Source organism: Manis pentadactyla, chromosome 12, assembly GCF_030020395.1.
Source record: "Manis pentadactyla isolate mManPen7 chromosome 12, mManPen7.hap1, whole genome shotgun sequence".
NCBI classification, from domain to species: Eukaryota; Metazoa; Chordata; class Mammalia; order Pholidota; family Manidae; genus Manis; species Manis pentadactyla.
In genome coordinates, this window is record NC_080030.1 from 62466160 (window position 1) to 62489350 (window position 23191).

Consider the following 23191-nt stretch of genomic DNA (forward strand, 5'->3'; position numbering starts at 1 on the left):
TTTGCACGGGTGTGTGAAATTTCTCAAATTCTACATAAATCACTGAAAGTTTGTCTTTACAAGCTTTTAGTAACTCCAACTGGAAATAATACCCATTCCTTCTTTTTCTTAGTGATGTAGAATGCTAGCAAGGACTTGATTTCTTTTGAAATAAGTAGTATATTGAGTCATCAATCTAAGTTTTGTTGTGTTTGTTCCAGGTTGGCATTCTCACAGTAAGTTTCCTGTATGTCTCATTAGTTAGTTGCCAGCTACTCTCTACTGTGATATGTATGTCAGTCCAAGGTAACAACTTATCTAAATCTATGTAGTTTGGGGTTTTTCTCCTCCTTTATGATTAGTGAGCTAACATTTTCATTTGACTTGGTTTTGCCATCTGAGATTAAAAACAAAGTTGAATTAAAATTATAATTTACCACATTAAATATATTCATGTTTTATTTCAGCTATCTTTAAAAAGAAGAGGAAGCAAAGATCTGCCAAAATCTGAAAAAAAGACTCAGCAGACTCCCACAGAGGTATGTGCCTGGAAAATTTCAACCACTACATCAAACACCTTTACATGTATATTATAATAAGCTCCAATCTGTAGACATAATGTCCAGGTAGATTCATGTAAAACAAAGTTATATTATGCGTATCAACTATGTAGCTGTAGATACAAGCATTCTAAAGCATTCAGTGTCTTTACTTATAAGGCCAGCACGAACATCCCCAATATTGCTTTTACATTGTAAGCACATAGCAGATGTCATTTGTACTTAATGTGTTGCTGTATTTGAGAACTGTACCCATGGTGCTAATCTTGTTCCCTTGTAATTATAAGGTCAATAGAATGGCTGTTCCTTTAGTATTAGGAGATAGTAAAGAAAGGAATGCAGTAGGAAGGGGTGGTAGAGGAGAGAGGTAGGCTCATGACTTAGAGCTCTAGAATGAAGTGATTCTTTATAATTGTTTATACCACGGATTGGGGAGGCAAGAGAAAGATAGCCAAGGAATAAAAATAAATCTGAAAAGATGTACTCAACACGGGCTTGTCAAGAACCTTAGAAACACAGCTGCAGTAAAGACTAGCTCTGCTTTCAGGGTGAGCAGGAAGTGTTGATGGATGTAAGGAAGGAGATTTTAGGACAGAAAAAAAAATATTTTGGGGCAGAAGTGATGTTATGGCTCCCCAAAAATACTGGGCTAGATACTGACATTTAAATGTGTGAGCTGGAATCTGTAATACTATAGTGTACTTTAAAAAAATTCTCATAAGGTGTGTTCTCATTAGGTCATTTTAACTAAAGCAGTATTTAATATTCAGAAGTTGATCTCAATCTTTTTTTAAAAAAACATAATATATTAAATGTTTATTTTCACTTTTCCTCTCTCTCCCTGCCTTATTTTTTTTTAAACTCATGTTTGTCTTATTCTTATACTTCCCATATTAAAGTTTATTTATTCTTGCAACAGTATTCTTTTTTTTTTAACCCCCATTCCCCCAGGAATTCAGTTAAGAATTCTCCCTGATACTATGGACCCCCATTCCACATGCTTGTGGGCACCTTTCTACAAAACAAAACAAAAAACATACATAGCTTTCATCAGTTTCTCAGTGGGACCTGGGACCTTATAACAGTCCAGATACATTGCAATCCACCAGTTTTTATTTCATGGGCATAAAGCTCCTGGGGAATTTATAAGGATGCTGTTGTGGTCTTTGAAGAGCCTGCTATCATTTCCAATCCATTTATTTTCAGAGATTATTACCTCTCTTTTTTGAAAAACCCACCCCAGTAGATTGATCAGGATGGTCTCAGATGGGAGATCTCAATTATAAAATAGTCCATAGATGATTCTATTGCTCAGTCAAGGTTGGGGACCATTGCTTCTCATATTGTATTACTGCCAACATTCCTTTCTATTGTAATTCTTATTTATATATTCCCCTCCCATACTTAGCCAGGGCATATTGTAGGTAGGTGCCATCTTATTTAGCTTTGGCTTGTCAGTGTCTAGTATCTGGCCTCTGCAACATACTCAGGGTGCACTTTTGAGTACTCTCATCTCTCTCTTTTCTAGGTTGAGCCATATGAAATGAAGCTGACAACATGCTGTTGATTTTGACCTACACAAATGGCAATTTCATGTGGTTTAACCTGTTGATATTTGCATGGCTTTGTATTTTTGTCCCTTTGCTCAGCTTCTTTGATGTATTCCCTGTGTTTGTACAGCAGCACAGTGACCTTATTTACTGAGCAATGGTATTGCTTAGCAATTAGCAACAATAACCTCAGTGCCAGATTGCCCACATGGAAACCTCTGCCACATAACCAGCTGTGTGGCCTCACACGTTTACTTATTCTTTCTTTATCTCTGTTTCCTCATCCATAAAATGGAGATGATAATAAGGAGTCGAGCAGTGTCCAAGTTCAAGCCAGGCTCAGCTCACTGTAGCCCTTTATCATCTTTATGTTTTTTTTTCCTCATATGTCATTTGTATCTTCTTAAGAATGATTCTTTAACATACAAAAACATAAGACACACCATGCTTCACATCTCAAAGTATGATAATGTTTCTTGCTTAGCATTCACTGTGGAAAATAGGAGCAAGCATTTACAGCTCAGTTACTGTCGACTAGGCACTTCCCATACAATCTCTGATTTAATGATCTCAACATTTATGTCTGGTATTTCCATGCCCAGTTCCTAATGCAGTCTACAATAGGTTACAAGATGAAGATGCAAGGCACATTGGCGTGTAGGGTTCTTAAACTCTTAGCATTGCAGAAACTATATTTCATATCTTGAAAAGATTTCTTCTTAAATAAGATAATCATGCCCATCATTCTCCTTCCCTCATAATGACTTGGTTACATTCAGTATATGTATGAGTCTTAAAATCCTTTTTATGTTTTCATTCATATACTCAAAATGTATCTCTTTTATATTTATATATATATTTATATGTATATATATTTATAAATATATATTTATATTTATATTTATATAATATATTATTTTATATAATTATATATAATATAATATATTTTATTATAATATAATATAATATATATAATATAATATATATTATATTATATTATATATTTATGTATATATTTATATTTACATATATATTTATAAATATATATTTATATTTATATATATAAAAGAGAAAATATATATTCTCTTTTATATTTGCCTAACATAGCCCAGTGAAGTGCTGTTCTGCTCCAATCTTGACTCATATTACATCCACTGCTGTTTAGGTCAGTCAAACTGCCGCATTATGTCAACTTTTTTTTTAACTAGCAAATAAAGGCCTTGCCTTGCAATCCAGGACTTCAACCATATGTGTAGTCCTACCTAGCTTCCTAGTCTCATCTACTCTAACTTCCCAACAAAACCTAGCCTATGTAAAAGCATATTTTATATGCCTATTGTTGATCACCTTACTATTCACATTAATTCTTGGCTTACGTGACCTTTGACTCTTCTGTCTCCTCCTCCCAAACCTTTAACCAATTATTGTCTGTCTCCCTTTCTTTTCTTCTCCAAGTCCATTTCAATAGCTGCAATCACCACTTCAATGCATCTCATTCTCATGTCCTGCCCTCTGGACCTGAGCTCTCTGTAGGTCCAGAAGTGTCATCTTTGTAATTTTGAGCCTGAGATTCCACATGCCTATTAACAGATGTTTCTACTAGATATCCCACCACTGACACACCCCAAACATAGTGTGTTAATGTGTTAATTTTACCTAAACCCATATTATTCATACAAAATCTGCTCCTCTTTGTTCATTCTCTGTTCCTGTTATTGGTAGCATTCACTGTCAAGACACCTAAGCTCAAAATGCCAGGGTTGTCTTTGATTCTTCTGCTGATGGGATATTAAACATCATGATATGTCCTTGTTTCATCCACTCTGACTTTAGTTTGAGGGCCCCAACCCACAGCCTCTTGCGGGGCAGCTTCTCTCTTGCCTTGTGAAACGGATTCTCAATTCCACCTTTCTGTGACGCACCATCTTACCCTTCTCCCTCACTCTTCTCCTGAGTTCTCACATCACTTCTGTGTTTTTCTCCTTTCTTGTAAACCCCTTCTAGAGGAATGCATACAAACTGCCAATACATCTGATTTATTTTATTTTACCCCATTGCCTTCTCCGTAAAACAGACCCAGTGTCACCTTCTCCATGGAAGCTGACGTGGGGATATAAGGATATAAGGAATGTGTGATACCCAGGCTCTGCACACTCAGCAGCTCTCACACCCTTCCCACTAATTCTCATTAGTAGCTGGGAGGATGGGAGCGGTGTGTCCTGCTCTCCCTCTCAAAGCCTTGGGGCCACACTGCATGAGCCCGGTTCATGGAAGCTCAGCACTCTCCTCACCTTCACCGCTAGTGGTTGCTACTATTTACCAGGGTTCATCTCAAATACAGCCAATTCTGCTGGGAAAGGAAAGCATTTTTATTCCTATTGAGAACATGAGGAAACCAAAATCCACAGAATTTAACATTATTAGTCCAAAGTACACACTTCAAAGAGAATTCGGGGAAGCTGCCTTGACATAATAATATGGTTCTTACGTTAGCTCTCAGAGAAGAATTGATTTCCATTTTGTTTTTATTTATACTTTTCAGTTTAGTGACTCGAGTTTGAAGGTTGTCCTCAGAATGTGTGAGAAGCACCTCTGTGGGTTTATTCCATCATCCTTTTACCAGCTTTAGCCATTTCAGAGTGATGGGAATACATTCTATTTTGAAAGTGACCCAGATGAAACACCAGTTTCTCCCTGGTTAGATCATGCCAGTGTTAAACTGAACCTACTTTAAAAGACCTTAAAAACAATTCTACCCCGCCCCAGCGCCCCAAAAAAACAATTCTACCTTAAATAAAGATGGACAGATTACTTGCTATATGGCAGAGTGATCATGGGCCTAAATCTTAGTGTGAAGCAGAATTGACATCCAATTTCACCTTTGTCCTTTGCCACTTCCTGTGTAACTTTGAACAAGTTATTCTTTAAACTAGGTATTTTAATACCTACTCACAAATTTTTCTTTTGGACACTAAGTTAGTTCATATGTGTAAAGACATTCACAGAAGCTGACTGGGAGTCAGTGCTCAATAAATGGCAGTAAGTTCATATTAACCATGTGTTCTTCCAGGGAATAGGTTTCCTATTTATTATCATCAGGGGAATTCAAACTAGGTAAAAGATAAAACAATCAAAATGAACATTGTTGAAATGACAGCCAAACAATTGTGTGTACTTACAACATATAATAATTTCTAAATGATGATCACAGTTTTTCTTTTTATATTCCTTTTTTTGTTTGTTTTGAAAGTTTACTATTACCCTAATCTTTTATTTGCCAAAGAATTTAGATGATTTGGAGAAAACATACAGCATCTACTACTCCCTCTCTCTCTATGTCATTAAATCTTAACAAGAAAAGTGAATTATTTTTGCAGGTGCCATTTCTTGTTTTTCTTGATTTACATAAAAATGATCTCCTATCTTTTTCCTCTTTTTCCCAAATGAGGAGGACAGTGAAGATCTGAAATGCCAGCTGCAGTTTGTGAAGGAAGAAGCTGCTTTGATGAGAAAGAAAATGGCCAAGATTGACAAAGAAAAGGATAGATTTGAACACGAGCTCCAGAAGTACAGATCCTTTTATGGGGATCTGGACAGTCCTTTGCCCAAAGGAGAAGCCGGGGGGCCTCCCAGCACCAGGGAGGCTGAGCTCAAACTAAGGCTGAGGCTGGTGGAGGAAGAAGCCAACATCCTGGGCAGGAAAATCGTTGAACTGGAGGTGGAGAACAGAGGCCTGAAGGCGGAACTGGACGACCTGCGCGGCGACGACTTCAACGGCTCGGCCAACCCCCTCATGCGGGAGCAGAGCGAATCCCTGTCGGAGCTGCGGCAGCACCTGCAGCTGGTGGAGGACGAGACGGAGCTGCTGCGGAGGAACGTGGCCGACCTGGAGGAGCAGAACAAGCGCATCACGGCCGAGCTCAACAAGTACAAGTACAAGTCAGGCGGCCACGACAGCGCGCGGCACCACGACAGCGCCAAGAGCGAGGCCCTGCAGGAGGAGCTGAAGGCGGCGCGCCTGCAGATCAACGAGCTCAGCGGCAAGGTCATGCAGCTGCAGTACGAGAACCGCGTGCTCATGTCCAACATGCAGCGCTACGACCTGGCCTCGCACCTGGGCATCCGCGGCAGTCCCCGCGACAGCGACGCTGAGAGCGATGCTGGCAAGAAGGAGAGCGACGACGACTCGCGGCCGCCGCACCGCAAGCGCGAAGGGCCCATCGGCGGCGAGAGCGACTCGGAGGAGGTACGCAACATCCGCTGCCTCACGCCCACCCGCTCCTTCTACCCGGCGCCCGGGCCCTGGCCCAAGAGCTTCTCCGACCGGCAGCAGATGAAGGACATCCGCTCGGAGGCCGAGCGCCTGGGCAAGACCATCGACCGGCTCATCGCCGACACCAGCACTATCATCACCGAGGCGCGCATCTACGTGGCCAACGGGGACCTGTTCGGACTGATGGACGAGGAGGACGACGGCAGCCGCATCCGCGAGCACGAGCTGCTCTACCGCATCAACGCGCAGATGAAGGCCTTCCGCAAGGAGCTGCAGAACTTCATCGACCGCCTCGAGGTGCCCAAATCCGCGGACAACCACGGTGCCGAGGAGCCCATATCCGTGAGTCAGGTACAGTTCTGCCTATTGCGAGCCACGGCGATGGCGAGGCTGGCCCGCGGAGCCGCTGCCCCCGGTGGGGCGTCTCTGCGCACCAACCCCCACGCCCCGCTTTAGGGAAATCCCGGCCCAGAGCCTCCCCGTGGGCTTGGAAGCCCGTAGCACACCTGTTCCGTCACACTGTCCTTGAGGCCTTAGGTTTTCCTGACCCAGTCACATGGTAACTATCTCCCCTCTGTTCTGTTTAAAGGGAAAATTTAGCACCCCCTGCCCCCAAGTTTCTGTGTAAAGGATTTTAAGTTACATTATTATTGAAGGTCAACAACATTTTCAGTATTACTCTACTGATTCTAACAGATCGAACTGAAAGAAGATTCTGAACAGGAATCTTAAATTGTTGATTTGCAGATTTTAAGCCAAGATTCAAATTGAGTTTAATACACACATATATATATATATATAATTATTAAATAACCAGAATTAATGCATAACTACTAGTAAATGTAGAAATCAGCAGTAAAGAGAGATGATACTGTGTCTAGAGCCCTACCAAAAGGAACAAATGGAAGTCCCTCCTTTACCACAAATCAAAGTAACACGATCCTTTTTTCTAGAAAAAAAATTATTGTCAGCTCTGTAGTAGAGAATCTCAGGACTGTATACTTTCACTTTAAGGCAACACTAATTCAGATAAATAGTAATAACTATTCCCGAACAGGGAACACCAGCACTTTTCCTTCATCCTAATTTGTAGAGGCTCAACTGATGAATTGGACTGAGCTGCTCTAGCCAGGTATGGTGGCCAAAGACCAATGCATTTTTCAGAGTTAACCATGTAAGAGAGAATTTATAAAACAAAACAGGCAGTGCTACCCCCTCTGGTAAGCCTACTGTCCTGTATCCATTGGAAAACCCAGAGAAGTACAACAGCATGCATGGCTTTTAAGACACGCAAAAAGGTTTAAATTGAAAAATCAGTTTATACACAGAAGCATGACATTAAATTAACTGCCTGTTAGTGACAACTAGAAAAATTGCAACCCTACTGCTTATTTGTCTCGCATGTTGCTCTGCTTTGCTTATGAAAAAAATGTCTTAGGATAAAACTTGCTGGGGTTTGAAATGTTGAAGTTTTTTTTTCTACTTACTATATCAAATCACTGGTTTTTAGTTTTCTTGTTGCAGTTTTTAAAAATATTTTGAGCATGTGGTTTTTCTTAATTGTAAACTCAGGGAAAAAAATAGAAATCAGAGTGTGATAAAACACTGTGTATAAAAGGTTTCAGATTTTGTAAATAAAGGCTTAAGCGAGGGTTCTTGATCTTAACTGAATGAATGCTTAGAGTAGTTGATATAAACTTAAGGTTTTAAAATTATTTTTAATTAGCTCTTCTCTTTGTCTTTGCATTTACCTTCCCAGATGTTCCAGCCTATCATTTTACTTATTCTCATTCTTGTATTATTTTCATCACTTTCTTACACAACAATATTTAAACTTGTCTTCCTTTTTACACTGTTTTTTGTACTGTAAATCTTTCATCATTTACCATTCATTGTAGTATTTTTAGTTTGTTTATTTTGTTCACCCTTCAAGACAAGAAGTAAAAGAAGTATAATTTCTATAGTAACCGATGTTATAAAAACACTGAAGACTGCTTATTTCTTTAAAAAGACACATCTTACCACTACCAAATTCAACAAGAAGCCCGAACACCAAAGTATTTCAGGTAAGGAAGTTTGACCTTTTATAAATATGAATTATGTTAATTTTTGCTTCTTTTCTTTTTCATCTTGACTTCTACTCTTCTTGATAAGTAATTGTTGAATGACAATAAAAAATGACTAAATCTCTATTTCTCAGTAGTTGTGATGATAATTCAAAAGCTGGGCATTCACAAATTGGTTACATTTTAAAAACTATAGAGACTTGTAAAGTAACTTTGATAGGTTGCTTCAGACTAACGGATACTTTTTTTAATCCCATAAATATCAATGAAAATTATGGTGAACAAATGAAATGTAACCACCAGGGAAACTAAATAATATTTGTGTCAATGCTGATGGTGTTTTGTCTAAAAAGATGTGTTTGGAAGCATGAGAGTAGATTAGACTTTAGTCTTCTTTCATTTGATCAACTTTCAACCAAAGCAGCCATTTCTGCATTGATCTGTTATACTTGAACATCCGTTGCCAATCAAGCCTATTGCCTAAGTCCTGTCTTTTCTAATAGATTACCACCCAGAAATAGTAATAGAAGAAACTGTATATGCAATATTTTGAGTGGGTAAAAAAATAGTCATTCTCTAGAATTGCATTAAATCACAGTCCAAGACCAGTAGCCTAGTTCCAGAGGGAGTTGCTCTCTAGACAAACTTAGCTTAGGTGAACCTGAGCATCCCCTTTTCTCCCCATACCTGAAGTGACCTAGATAGGTTCCATGTATGCAGAATGCCTTGTCCATCTCACTTGGTGGTTTACCAAGTGAGGAGCTGAAATACATCACTGCCATCAACATTCAGAAATACTAGCACTTGTTGAAGTCATGTATGTGAAAATACAGGTGGGTTAGGGGATATGAAAGTCTCTGGTAAAAGATCTTATATCTCAGCATAAAGAATAATATGTAGAAAACCTTTGCTCAACTGAAAGTTGGTACTGGTAACTGTCTTTTGAATCCTCATCCCCCTACTACATCCATTTCCCTTTGAGTATTCATAAAAAAAAAAAAAGTTCACAATAGCTAAAAAAAAATGTTTAAAAGAACAGACATTAATTTTCATGCTTTTAAAATTTCTTTTTGTTTTTTATTTCAATTTGTTTTGGAGGGAGGAGAGACTTGGGCTAAGGAGTGGTTACCCAACTAGGTTAATTAACCAACAGTTGAAATCTGTCACTACATACATCTGTTTTTTTGTCTCAGATATTTGAAAGGCTAGGTAGAATTTCACGACAAAAAGGAATGAAGTAACATTAAGTGCTATATTTAATAATTATTCAGGGGTGTTCTTTTTCAAACATTTCATCTCAGAGAAAGCAACCACTTTAAAAATCAAAATTTGTTAGAGCTTTGATAAATCTCCAGACTGCCATCCCTGGGAACCATTTTGGCAAGGGAACTGGAAGTATCGCTTTGAGGGTTGAAATTTTTCTGATATGTTTGCTGTCTTTGGAGTCAAGTAACATCCAGCTAAGCGGTGATTCTCAGCTTCCTATGGAGCATTTGGTAGTGTATGGAGGTGTTGTGGGTTATCACAATGATGGGGAAACTCTGTGGGCATTTAGAGGAAAGGGTCAGAATTTCAAATAATTGTCCTGATAAAATTTGCTTATATTATCCTTGTGGGGAAGCATGGTATGCGGTGCACATGTTCATTTCAGAAGTATCATGGAATTTCACTATCTTGTGTACCTTTAACTGGCATCAGGATTTTAACTTTTTTATATGAGAAAAATCAAGAACTAAGTATTTAAATCAGTGGTCTTCAAACTTAGCTGCACATCAGAATTCCTGGGGTGCTTTTAGAATTGAAGTCCTACTTCACATTAATTGAAACTGAATGTATGGACCCAGGCATTTATATTATTTTAATATAGTTGTCCCCGAGAACCACTCCTTTAGATGTTTGAATTACCTAAACTTGTAGATGCAGCCTATACCAAGGTTACAATCCACTGTATGATACTAGCAATCAGAATTATCAGAATCAGTAGTTAGAGAATCATCCGCTGTCTACATTTGAGTTGGCTGTGAAGTTCCAGCTATTCAGTGGATGCCCCCATCCTCTCAAAAGCATCTCCACCTTTGTCATATGGCCCTTGCCAGAGACCTTTAAGGATAAAAGAGTTCTATTTCTACAGTGGTGATACTGTTAGACAACTCTTGCATTAATACAGGTTCTTGAAGCCAACAAAATAAAAGAAGATGGAGAGGAATACATGATAGAAAGGAAAACCAAGATGGGCGTTATGTGTATGCAGCATCACACACACACCTGGAGACACAGGCACATGTGCCCACTGAATTAAAGCTTCAAGATCATCCCACACACACCCTGCAATCCACCACTTTGTCACCATCCAGTTATCTCTGCCACAGATCCCCCCCATGTTGATATAGAGAGAGGATATGGTGTCCTACAATCCACCAGGAATGATGGATGCCAACTGACTTTACCCTCCAAACCAAAATAAGAAGACATACACGAGATGTGAGAGTGGAGGGAAAAGATCCTTTTTCTCTTGGATCCTTTGTCTATTTGACAAATATTTTAAAGTATTGGCTACATTACGAACAGAGAAAAGCGAGGTTCGGTTCCTACTCTTTCAGAGCTGTCAATTGGTTGATAAACCAGGATAGACATGTAAACAGCTAACGTCTGTTACTAAAGTGCAAAAAAAAAGGGCTTGTGTGGCAATTCATTGTTTATTGAACACCTGCTAGCATGTTAGATTTCCCTAAGAAAGCACAATTAAATCCCTAGGCATTCTTGGATGGAAGGATACCATAAATAAGTGCAGGGATGCTGCATATACCTCAGTGATGTGATATCTTGTGACCTGAATATAAAAAAGAATAACTATGGGAGGTCTGGGCTCACCAAAACACCAGCCTCATCCTCAGATCTCTTGTTAGGAATTGAAGTCAATAATACCCTGGCAACAGGGGTATAAATCATACCTATGAACTCCAAAGGCATTGGTTTAATTGAAGAATTTCATGAGAACCTTTCAATTCCATCCAAGCCCTCCAAATGCGGAACTGCGGTAAGATATTGGGAAGGGGGAAACAGGACTGGCTTGGCTAATGAACACAGATTCTGGAAACTTGGGGGTCTGTCTGACAACTCCTCCAAAGTTAGTGAGGCAACTTTACTGTAGAGTCAAATTCCAGGGAAGCTCTTTCCAACTCTGCCTTGCCACTGCATAGCCGACTTACCATTTTGTGCATGCATACACACACACACAAACCTCTACCACGCTGTGGTGTACAATAAGAGACTCGTCTAGCACCAGGATATTGAGGGTTGTCTCTATCTCAGGACACTGTTAGGGGTCAGCAACTGGGAGGTGCTGTCAGCAAACTCTAGAAGGCAAGGGACAAGGTGCCTTCTCCCTGGAACTCTGGGCAGTTTTTTGGCACCCAGGATCTAGGCTGCATCTCTCCCTTACGCCACAGGACATAGACAGGGCAAGGAAATTTAACAAAGATAGTGTCCAAAGACCTCAGAAAGAGTCTCCAGGATCTTGTTACCTGAATTATCTATATAAAGCTAATCTTAACGAGTAACACCCAGGCTACTTTGTTCACCAGGAGAACAAAATTCCCCAATTATTGACACAAGGAATCTTCTCCTATTTGTACCTTTGAAGCTGTGCTATTTAAACATCACTCTGAAAATGAAGTCAAGCAAACAGATCTTATTGTAGAAAATACCCTTGCACTCACATTCTTGGGCGCGTGAGAAGGAATGTCTTTGATAATTTGGCCTAAATATAAGAAAAAAAGAATTCAGTTGGCTATTTTTAAGCAAAACTGACTCAAACTCATAAAACAAAGGAAAATTCATTGCTTAGCCTGGAATGTGTATTGGTCTGCATTCCCCAACCTTCACTTCAATTTTTGTAGTAGAGCAGGATAAAGTTACTTCATCAGCTGCCAATGAAATTTGGAATGTCTTTTTGGTAGCTAAGCCTTAACTCCAAATGTTCACACAGCGCTTGTAGCTGTATTCTTATAGAACTCCAGCTTACTTTCATCTGGTAGAAGTCATGCTTTGGGTCAGAAGTCCTAACTGAATATAAGGACTGAAGAGAAAATGGTGGAGGATAATAGCAGAAAGTGAGAAAAGTTGACTGTTTATTAAACTACTGGAATTTGGTACATTTAAAAACAGTGTTTGTAAAGACACTACTGCCTAAACCCTAGATATAAACCACTCAGGTCTAATGAAAGACAGTTTGGGTTCTATATTTGTAATTTTGATCCAGCTTTTGGTAGGTGAGGTGATTACATCACCTACCGACCCAGAAGTGATTATCACTCTTTGATGAAACTAACATTTCGTGAGTAGGCCCTGGGGTTCTCAAGAGCCTACCTGTGGAATTTCAGAGGGGAATTCATACAGAGTAAGAAAGTTTTATGGCCTGAATGTAGCAGGAAACCTTTGTAGGTACGGTAATAGATGTGGTAACATACTAAGTGCTTCCAAACTATACTTCTATATTGAAGAGCAGGGAATGTTGGTAGCTGTTTTAAGTGTTGACCATTCTGAAAGTGTGTGCTTAATCATAGAATCTCTAAAGGTCCTTTCCATCATAACTTAATAACACATTTTAGTCCATTCCTTCTCTGCTTAGAGACTCACTTGCTCTAAGCTACTCACTCACAATTTGAAAAGTAACTTTGTGGCTATCCTAGTGAGGTTGTAGGTAATTTTTAATACTTCCCAGAACAACTATCAAGCAGAGTACTGTTATAATTTCACTTAATCAGAGAACAGGAGCAACAAGTGTAACACTCACTATCTAGAAATTAGGAGAAACTTCAGAAATATCCACTTTTCCATGCCCAGTGTTAAGCCAAGCTGTGTTGTTCTTGAGAGCCTCATTTATATCTAAGATGTTGTGTGTTATAAACTTAAATGTATTGACATTTCCTGATTATTCAGTTTCACTGTTGCAAACATAGAAGGTTTTTTAGTTCATAGTTGCATGAGTCTTCCTATGGCTATTTTTCAAAATTGATTACCATCAAAACTCAGCATCTGAAAATAAAATGGCAAGATTTTATAAATGCATAAAATTTGTTATGCTATAAAAATAATCAGTGGTTTTTAGCAAGTACTCAGTGTTTCCAAAAATATTCATGAAACCTTATTGACTTATTATTGACTTTGTTGCGTATTAGAATGTTTCTTTGAATGCTGTCTAAATCAAAATTCCTGTTTAGGTTAAGCTCAGTTCATAATATTTTGCTTCTGTTTTTATTATTTTTCTTTTAACTTGCCAGTACATGTTTAGACATATTATAAATAATTAAAAATATTTGTCTTTACCAATATGAAATAAGCAGTAAATGGGAGGTTGCACTGTTTCAAAAACTAGTCTTTCATGGAAATTTAGAACAATGACTCATTTCACAAAATGGCTAATGACCCTGAAGTTTTAGGAATGGTGCAACTATTTGAAGAGCTTTACTCTACTGCATACTTCAGAGATGGAGCTCTGGAAATTACTCTTCTGAAAAAGTGTGCTCCACATGTTTATTTTTCTGTAGTCTCTTCTGAGTGATTTGAGTTGAACTGCTTATATAATCTGAATTAGCAAGATGCATAAGTATTTATCAAAGGCTGGCAAACAACATTTGAGGTTGTCCTCAATGTCCTCAAAAAACAAACATACTGAGGTTGTCCAACATAATGTGTCTTTAAAGTCAGAAAGTCGGCTCCTTAAGTTCACATCTGAAGTACCTGTCTTACCCGGTGCACTTGAAAATTAAAAGCACACAAGGGACAGAGTTTGCCCGCTGCCTCAAATGATTTAGTAAGGGAAGAGAATTTAAGAGCTTTAAAAAAAAAAAGAAAAACCTTATAGAATCTTCGATTGCTTCAAAGTCAGAAAACTCAGTTTAGTATCTAGTTTGTAATTCCCTTCTTTTTATGAACATGTGCAATTGTACAATCCATGCATTCCCCCTGTGTCAGTAACTCCCAGACAGAAAAAAACAGACTTTTTAAATAGGACATCCTTGTCAGCCTAGATCAGTCTAGGTGTGTCAGCCTAGATCAGTCATTAAGAACTTCGAAGGAGAAGTTCAACATGGCAAGTCAACGTAATTAATTTTTCCTGGATTTTAGGTGACTCCTAGGAATCTGCACTTCTTTACCTTGAAGGGTGTATCTTCTAAGGCACTAGGGCCACTGTGTGGGGCACTATATAGACTCCATTTAGTGGGAGAGGCCACAGTGAAGCAGCCAGAGGAGGTAGTTGATGGAAAGTGAGGCTCCCCATCATCAGACTCACAAATCATGAGGTGAGAAGGCTGTCCAGGAGGTTCTCATGTTCTGGTCACACACCCGACTTTAGAAGGAATGTAATTTATTCCTAAGTAGCCATTTGTTTGAAGTACTGAGATCTGTAGAAAGTACCTATATTGACTTGTTCCTTGCAGTCCTTTCTGTGTGCTGGCTATTCTCCTCTTCCAGGCCAAGAAGTGACTAGCCAGTAATTGCCTCCTCTGTGAATGGGATTTTATTAGACAGTTATAAAAAATATAATGCAATCATCTAATGGTGAAAATCTAACATTTCTGATAGAAGATATAGGTGGGCTGACAACTTCCTTGGTGGGAGGCAGTGGGGAGTCGGAGGAGGGAGGGAGTGAGGGAGGGAGAATAAGAAATAATTTCTGCGTCCTTCCGATTATGCTCTCTAAATGGCCTCTCAAACCTGCTTTACTGCTAGAACTTTCTCACAGAGAGAAATGATTCAAGGTGGCCCTCTTGTGGTAGACAGGTATTCCCAAGGCCCTTTTCTGGTATAAAAAGTAGCCTTAAAACTGTCCTTTATTTTTTAGATTTTGAGGTTATCATTATTACCATCTCCCAAGTCAAGAATCTGGAAATAGTATAGAGACACTAAAAACAAATTTGAAAACCATAAGCAAGATCTGTCTCTAGTCTTAAATAGCCCACATTTCTAAAATGTTTTATTGTTTTGTTTTTTCAGAACACAGATCAGTACTTAAAAAGAACAGATAGTTTGAAAATGTTTCTTTTGAATAGTTCTGTCATCTGGAAATGCCTGTACATAAGCCCCATGACAGATCTGCTTGGCTAAAAAATCTGTTGACATGTCATCAGCCCTCAGAGTGGAAGAGAGAGCCAGCATCCCATGATTCTAGGGGAAAGACACCCAGCACTGGAGAACAGTATATTAGCTGAAACACAGCAGTCTAAATATGTAACTCCATGGATAATAAATACTCTGCATGTGACTCTCATAATTTTATAACCCAAAGCAGATTCTTGAAAGTACCAAAATTATATTTCTTTTGTGAATCCATAGTCCAAACTCCATTATTCTGGGACTCAAAAATAACACAGGACCAAATTCAACAGAATAGCTGTGGGACTTCATAAACATTAAGAAGCCCCAGGCCTCACTCATGGTCTGACTCAGAAAGTTTGGGGGAAAGTTCCAGCTTTAGTAATTTGTGAAATAATTCTCTGAATGACTGCAGGGTGCAACAAGGGTGGGGGATAACACAAAACTGTGGTTCTCTTGGTGGTTGCTACGAGGACCACCAGGAGAGGCTGTCCACACTTATTTGTAAAATTATTTCAAGGTAGTGGGCTACTCAGGATGTGGGCAGTCATGCTCGAGGTCACATTTCAGGGATCTTCAGAGTTGACCAAGCTTGTTGAGGAAAAGGGTTTGTCTTAGTCTTCTTCCAATCCTCAGGATCTAACACTACACCTGGCACAGAGTTGTTATTCACAAATATTTGTTAATTTGAGTACCTAAGACATCTCCTTAGGAACGGAAGATGATATGAGTCAAGAGAGTCCTGCTAAACAACTGAGATCATGCATCCTAAATTACTTTGATAATTGCAAAGGGCAGACATTTCAGAAAGAAGGATTAATTAAAATATAAGTCACCTGTAATAGCCTCTAAATTTTAATATACATAAGAATGAGTTTAGCTTTTCTAACTTATTCTTCGCCAACTTCTTCCATCTCCTTTCCAGTGAAACTCTAAATAAGATACCCCTTTTACTAGTAAATATGATTAAAGAGTAAAGGATGGAGGGACTGCAAAATACACAAGAAGTCAGAAGTTACCTAGTCTCATACACAGACAGGGTTGTCATAGCATAAAGAGATCAAATAAATAAACTGCTTTGTGATGCTTCAAAGTCATCATTCAGACAGAAAACTATAAATTAGAAGTGCACTAGTACACTTAAAGGCAAAGTTGGTACTTTTATCCCAATTTTTCTTAATCACTAAGTTAAAATCCTTTTGTCTTTGTACTTTGACCCAGGATTTATATTATCTAAAGACACAAGTGATAAATACTCATCAAGATAAATACTCTACTATATGACTCCTTGTTATACTTGGAAAACAAATTATCATCTCTCTCATTTGGACTTAGAAGAAAACTGAACTTAAAATTTGATGAGGCCAGAAACCAATCTTTCACACCCCAAACCCTTATCCCTGGGTTCTATTCCCTTCCCTTGAACTCCTTGGAATTTTAAACTTTAAGACACTCTACCGGGAATGAGAAGACCTGGATTCTATTCCTGGATTGCTAGCAAGTGGCTTCGTGACCCTGAGCAAGTGACTTAGCACAAGGGCCTCTTTCCCTAGCTGTAAAATTAGAAGGTTAGCTAGATGATTTCAGAGTTCCTTTCTGGCTCTAAAATTCTGTAAATCTGGAAATTTATGCCCTCAGTATTACTCTCACCCTATCCAAAATGATTTAGTTTGAGGCTTAATAACATTGTACATATAAACCTTTCCATATCCTTCCCAAGATTTTCATTTTTGCTTCTTGACAGTAGCTGGTGTTTCTACATTTACTTTACATTAAATATTACATACATGTTATATTTTGATTACTGTGTCATCAGATATGAATGGTTCTTCCAGATTCTCTCCAGTACATAGAGCAATAATTTGGGTCAGTTTCATTTTGAAGATTTAAATATTTAAATGGTTTAAAAGTAACCTGAATTACACAACAAATTGCATTTTTTCCATTAGGTTTTCAGCCTTCTTGAAAATGTCAAGCACCTCAAGACATCTGAATATCCCTGTAGGACTGAGAACACCAGCATCAGTCTTTTAAATCAATTCATTTTATGTATATAACAGGAGGAACTTTTCTAAACCTTTCCCCTAAAAACTTCTTAAAACAAGTTTTTAGGGGAAAGGCTTAAAAAACAGCTATGCTCAATATTTATTGCCTTTATGTGCTATTCTCTGATTGTGTTACTTTATTTTTTTTTTGGGTATGAAACAGTGTGAAAATTCTAGCTAATATATATGAGAAATTATTCAAAAGAAAGGGTTGATAAATACTAGAATAAGTGGTAGACTTGGAGTGAAATTCTTGTCTAAGTCTTTCCCTAGTTTTTGATTCTATATATAATTTAAGGTTAGCTTTCCTATGACAAGAAGCAGATGAATCACACGCAATAAATAACTGCCTGGACAGCCAATGAAAAAGGGCATTGAAGGGAGGGATAAGGGGAAAAGGGGGCATTATGATTAGTACACATAATATAAGTGGGGGACACGGGAAAGGCAGTATAGCACAGAGAAGATAAATAGTGACTCTTTAGCATCTTACTGTGCTGATAGACAGTGACTGCAATGGGGTATGTGGTGGGGACTTGATAGGGGGAATCTAGTAACCACAATGTTGTTAATATAAGTGTATATTAATACCAAAAATAAATAAAATAAAATAAAATAAATATAAAAAGAAGAAAAAGGGCATTGAAATAAGTACTATTGAGTGATAGTATAGAGTATAGCCTAACATCATTTCTCCTATTACTAGGCCATATATTATCTGAAGTTATGGTAGGACAAAGGACACATGGAAGTTTGGAGGTCTGCAGTTGAAGAGAAGGTGGTGGGAACAATGTTACTAGGTAATTCTGTGGAGATGCTTTTGTGCGATCCCTTTTCCCTGCCCCAGGATTTTCCACTCGTCCTCTTAAGGCAGAGACGAGATAACATTTCTTGTGTGCCTGACATTCTTTGTATCCTCTCACATTCTTATTAAACAACTTCACAAAAATAATTATCTCTTTACAGAAAAAACAGGAACCCAAAGTTCACACAGATAAGTGGTGGCAGTACAACTGAAACCGACATCTCTGTGACAAAATTCCAGGGTCTCCAGGTAGAGAAACTCGTTCCAAGCCCTTCTCCTTGGCACGGGGGTGTTTCTGTGAACGTTGGCAGGATATGTCAGCTCTCTGGGCCATTGTTTTATAAGTAGGATCGGGTTAATATCCACAAACACAGTTGCTCTGAGGGTGAACTAAGGTAAAGGCGTAATCGAAGTACTTAGCACAGAGCCGTCTCTCCATGAGGAATCACTATTATTACCATCAGTATTATTGCTGTTGCTTTTGAGATTATAATACCAGGCTTTCAAAACCAGTTTAATTTAACTGTCCTGTATGCACTAAATCCTACCATGAGCAGGTTACCATTAAGTTTTTAAGCTCCCCATGAAATATTTATCTAGAAGCAGGCACAAATAATGAGAAAGTGAGTGTGTCTTCCTTTAATGACCTCCAAGAGGAAGTTCTTCAGACTTGAGGACAAGACTTTGTACTCTTATTTAAACTTTTTGAGTTTATCTTCAGTTTAGTAGGCACAAAATTGCTCTGTACACTTTCTTTAACTCAGTTAAACCAAATGTGAGGAGATGTATGTGTGTACAGATTCACACACACAGCCTGGAAATGTTGCGGGGGAGGCAAGGCTTCCCAGCGTTTCCAGGACAGACTGATTTGGTTGTGGTTTAGGGAGCTTCTCCACATACTTGGGCTGCAGCACACCTCAGCTGAAAGCAAGCACATGGGTATCTCTTTGTTTTTTTTTCAACCCGTAATAAATATTATTGTTTCCCATGGGCTCTGATTTCCTCTAGAAGGAAATAATTATCATTGTAGATATAGGCAGCAAGCTGTCTAGAATCACAAAATGCTATGAGCTTGATCTTTATATACGCCCCATTTCTACTTTATTTGAAGACAGAAGTTACACATGTTTTCACAAATCTTTTGAGATCATATATACATCAAATTGCTACACATGTGGTCCTGCCACTCAGACACCAGCTTCCAAAGACACTGAAAACTGCATTCAGATACCAGCTGAGAAGGGGAGAAAGATGCAAGGAGGTAGCTCTTGCCTGTAAAAAAGTGGTTTTCTTCCAAATAAAAGAAATCTAAAATTGGCCATGGCCATTGTGTGATATTAACACCAGCTCTTTTGGCTAGTTTGAAAATACTGGGATCCATTGTAAAAGCTAAAAATGTCCTGGACCTGGAGTTGTTTACCAGGAGTGTGAGCTGCTCTAAAATTACAGAGCTCTGGTTGGAAGAGGCGACATGAGGGCCGCCTCTGAGTAACTGACGTCACAGGAGGCTCAGCTGCTGCTGTGACACTGAGCTGAGCAGCCTTTTGATTTGTGAAAAGTGGTGAAGGTTTCAAGGGCACTTGTCAGTACTGCTCTGTTGAATGGTTGGACTTACTTTGCATTCCCATTTCTTGCAAAGAAACAAGATTCCCTGAGCTGAGACTTTTGTCTTAAGACAGCTAGCTATCCTTCCATTGCTAGTTGACCAGCGGTTGACATCCATAAGGCTTCTCCCCAGAGCAAAAAGGTATGTTTCTTTCTCGCAGTTTGAAAGCAAGGGACTAATTTTGGCAAAATATAGAGGGGCTGCTGCTGACATGTTTTAAACTATGGCTACTTTTCAAGTGGAGGGTGATTCCAACATCTTTCTGTCTCAGTATCTGTGCCTGGGCTTAAAAGCAGTGGGGTGGGGTGTATAACGGTTTTTAGCTTGACTCCCAGGGCAGAGAGGGTTCAGCTGCTGTGAGTGGCTTTCCCAAATCTGGACTGACAGTGCTGTCCACTCTCTGAGACTGTATTTTTCAAATGCTGCTTCTCAGTTCTTCGAACAGCTCTTTGCCTACTGTGGGATTTTACTAGATATATGTAGCAGAATGCTGTCTTTGTTGGGGTGAAGACTTTTTAACATTTCAATGTAAAATTCCCCACTCTTGAGATTGCTGGCATTTAAAATTGCAATGAGAAGTAGATAAATGTAGTTTCATCCAAAATGATTTGCTCACTGCATAACTATTTCTGTAATTTGAGTTGAAACCTTACTGCTATGTCTTCTACTGTCTAAGCTGGTTAATTCTAGATATTTGATTTTTTGCCAAGCCATAAGTTTCTTTCAAAGCTATTCTTTTATAAGAGAAGGAAGATCTGTGCATTTATGTATTAGTTTCTTTTTAGTTTGAGTATATAACTGGGGAGAAAACAAAGAGGAAGATAATAAAATGAGAAAGCAGAATTGATTTCTTCAGGACTGCATGTGGTTGTATCTCTTTGACCCTATTGGAACATAAGGAACATGGTGAAATCACAAGAAATAGCAATAATAAAAATAACCCTTTTGCGTTGGAATAAAATCAAATCATGGTTGTCTTTGGAAAGATGCATTTGCCAGTTAACCTATCTAGGGGAGAAATAAGGTATGTTAATTAGCTGAAATGATGCACCTGATTCGTATTAGTCTGGAGAGAGGGCTAGCCAATCGTGGAGGCAAATGAAGCATGACTCTGATGGCTCTAGGCATGAGAATTCCCAGTCTCTAAGTTAAGAGAAAGCAAAGCATCTCCAGGGCAAATGATTTTTCTAGGAATTGTGAGGTTAACAATACATTCTGTGTATGGTATTCCTATTGGAATATTTAACTTCCTACAAATGAAATGTCTCCAATAATATGAAAAGTAATATGTTGAGAAAGAGGAAATAGGAGAGTAAAAACAAATACTCTGAACAGAAATCTCAGAAGAGAGAAGTGACAGTGGAGTCAGCTCCCCTGGCATTGTTTCGTTTATTTGGCTGAAGTCCACTTTTTCACTGGGGAAGATAGAGGTTGAAATGGTAATGGCCAAGGTGTGGTGAGAATGGAGCACCCCTCAGACAAGACCAAACTGAGGCTCATTTGGGAAATGAAAATGATTTATTGTGAGACTCCTGTGTTACAAATTTTGCTTACTAATAGGGCCAGAAGGTTAGCAGAACTATTTCTCCCCAGCTGCATCACCATACTTATGCAACCCACTCATACCTCTGAAAGACTTCCAGCCCTGGGGATGGGAAAGTAGGTTAAGTGGATTATGTAATTCTAACTTGGAGTCCTTGAGGGAAGAATGTATGCATGACTAAAGAACGCAGTTCACTCTGTCCTTTCACATGTGCTCTAATAAATTTTTATTCTGAATGAAATTCTGGAAGGAATGAAATGGAGAGTCAAAGAGCCACGGAGAGCCGTGCAAATAGCAGAAATCCTTCCTTCTCTCCCACAGAGATGCCGATATCTGTGGGTGAAAAAGTGTGACGACTAAGAACAAAGAGAACTTTTATATTTGCCTCAGTAGAGAGCACTGGAATTGAGTTTTTGAATCTGCTCAACCACTGTACCTCATAACTTTTCATTATAGAACATTACATCCTTACAGAGTTGTCCCATTGGTTGGATTTTTTTTTTAATTTAAGGAGAATTATTTTAAAAAGCAGAATTATAGAAGGTTTATCTATTCAAATGTTTACTAACAATAAAGAACTTTCTAACTATTGAATTTGCCATGTGTCCTTCAAGTATTTGAAAAACATACTGAGGGCAAAGGAAAATCATTGAGAATATAATAGCTCACATGACTGACTTGTGTTTGTTAGTTTTCTAATTACATAAATATCAAAATCAAATTTAATTCCAGAGAAAGAAAACAATAGTGAAGAGGGATAGACGAAGGGAAGGGAAGAGGAGGTGAGGTAGGGAAGAAGGAAGAAACCAAGAAATGTATGTATCGAGCACCCACTATGATCCAGAATGATGGTAGGCACTTTTATTAAACATTCTCTCTGGCTCATATAATCCTCATAACAATTCTATGGCCCCACTTTATTTTTAGAGGAGAAAGCAATATATTCAGCCATATTACATTTGACATTTATGACAAGACATAGATGCTAGGAAAGTGAAATAAATCCTCCCACAAAAATTGGCACAGATGCTGTATAGGAATTTCCTTTCAAAGGCTTGTTTTTTTAATCCATAACTGTTACATTTCCTGGCACCAGATATTGCTCTGGCTCTGGAAGCTCTGTAGATTGGCCCTTCTCCATATTAAGTAGTGAGCTTGGCTCTTTGCAATTAAGTGCAAGATTCTGTCTGCTTTGGAACATTATCCATTATCTGGGCTCGTGTATAAACCTGTTACAAGGAGCAAGCCTGATGTAGACCTTCCTGGATGATCATCTCCAGGTAGGTAAAAAAGAGAAGGGTCCGGAGCCTTTTAACCCTGGTCTGAAAGTGGGTCAAGAAGAGTTAGAAAAAGAAAGAAAAAACAGAAGCATTTGCTACATAGTTGTAGGAAAAACTTTATGATGATTTCTGAACATTTCCAGTGTTTAAAGACAGCATAAAGCATGAAATACCATAGTACTTTTTTTTTTCAGGCAGCTTGAAATTAATGGGCTCCCTTTCTGTAATTTCCTTGGTTAAGTCTGCAACTCTCTCTTGATATCTTAAGCTACTCCACTCTTCTTAAGAAATTCCAGTGTTAAATACCTGCTAGTAAGCAAGGTGATTTCAGCTCACAGTTAATGGCATATTACTTTAGTCGGTTAGCCTCTGAAAATAAGAACTGT

The 23191-nt window shown here is 38.6% G+C and overlaps 2 protein-coding genes across 7 annotated transcripts in view; both read left to right on the forward strand.

The window, feature by feature from the left end:
- Positions 1-8428, forward strand: part of SOGA3 (SOGA family member 3) — a 41427-nt gene extending 32999 nt beyond the window's left edge. Inside the window, exons 5-7 of one of the 2 annotated variants that reach the window (XM_036903857.2) lie at positions 447-518; positions 5538-6704; positions 8122-8428. In XM_036903857.2, coding sequence (XP_036759752.2) covers positions 447-518; positions 5538-6704; positions 8122-8232 — 1350 coding nt within the window. In that variant the 3' untranslated portion in view covers positions 8233-8428. Of the gene's footprint in view, positions 1-446; positions 519-5537; positions 6714-8121 lie in introns of both variants that reach the window. The other variant, XM_036903856.2, reaches the window with a different exon arrangement.
- Positions 8296-23191, forward strand: part of KIAA0408 (KIAA0408 ortholog) — a 28713-nt gene continuing 13817 nt past the window's right edge. Inside the window, exons 1-2 of one of the 5 annotated variants that reach the window (XM_057489275.1) lie at positions 19721-20123; positions 22258-22805. In XM_057489275.1, coding sequence (XP_057345258.1) covers positions 22792-22805 — 14 coding nt within the window. In that variant the 5' untranslated portion in view covers positions 19721-20123; positions 22258-22791. Of the gene's footprint in view, positions 8429-19708; positions 20124-22257; positions 22806-23191 lie in introns of those variants that run through there. The other 4 variants (XM_057489276.1, XM_057489278.1, XM_036903860.2 and 1 more) reach the window with 4 other exon arrangements.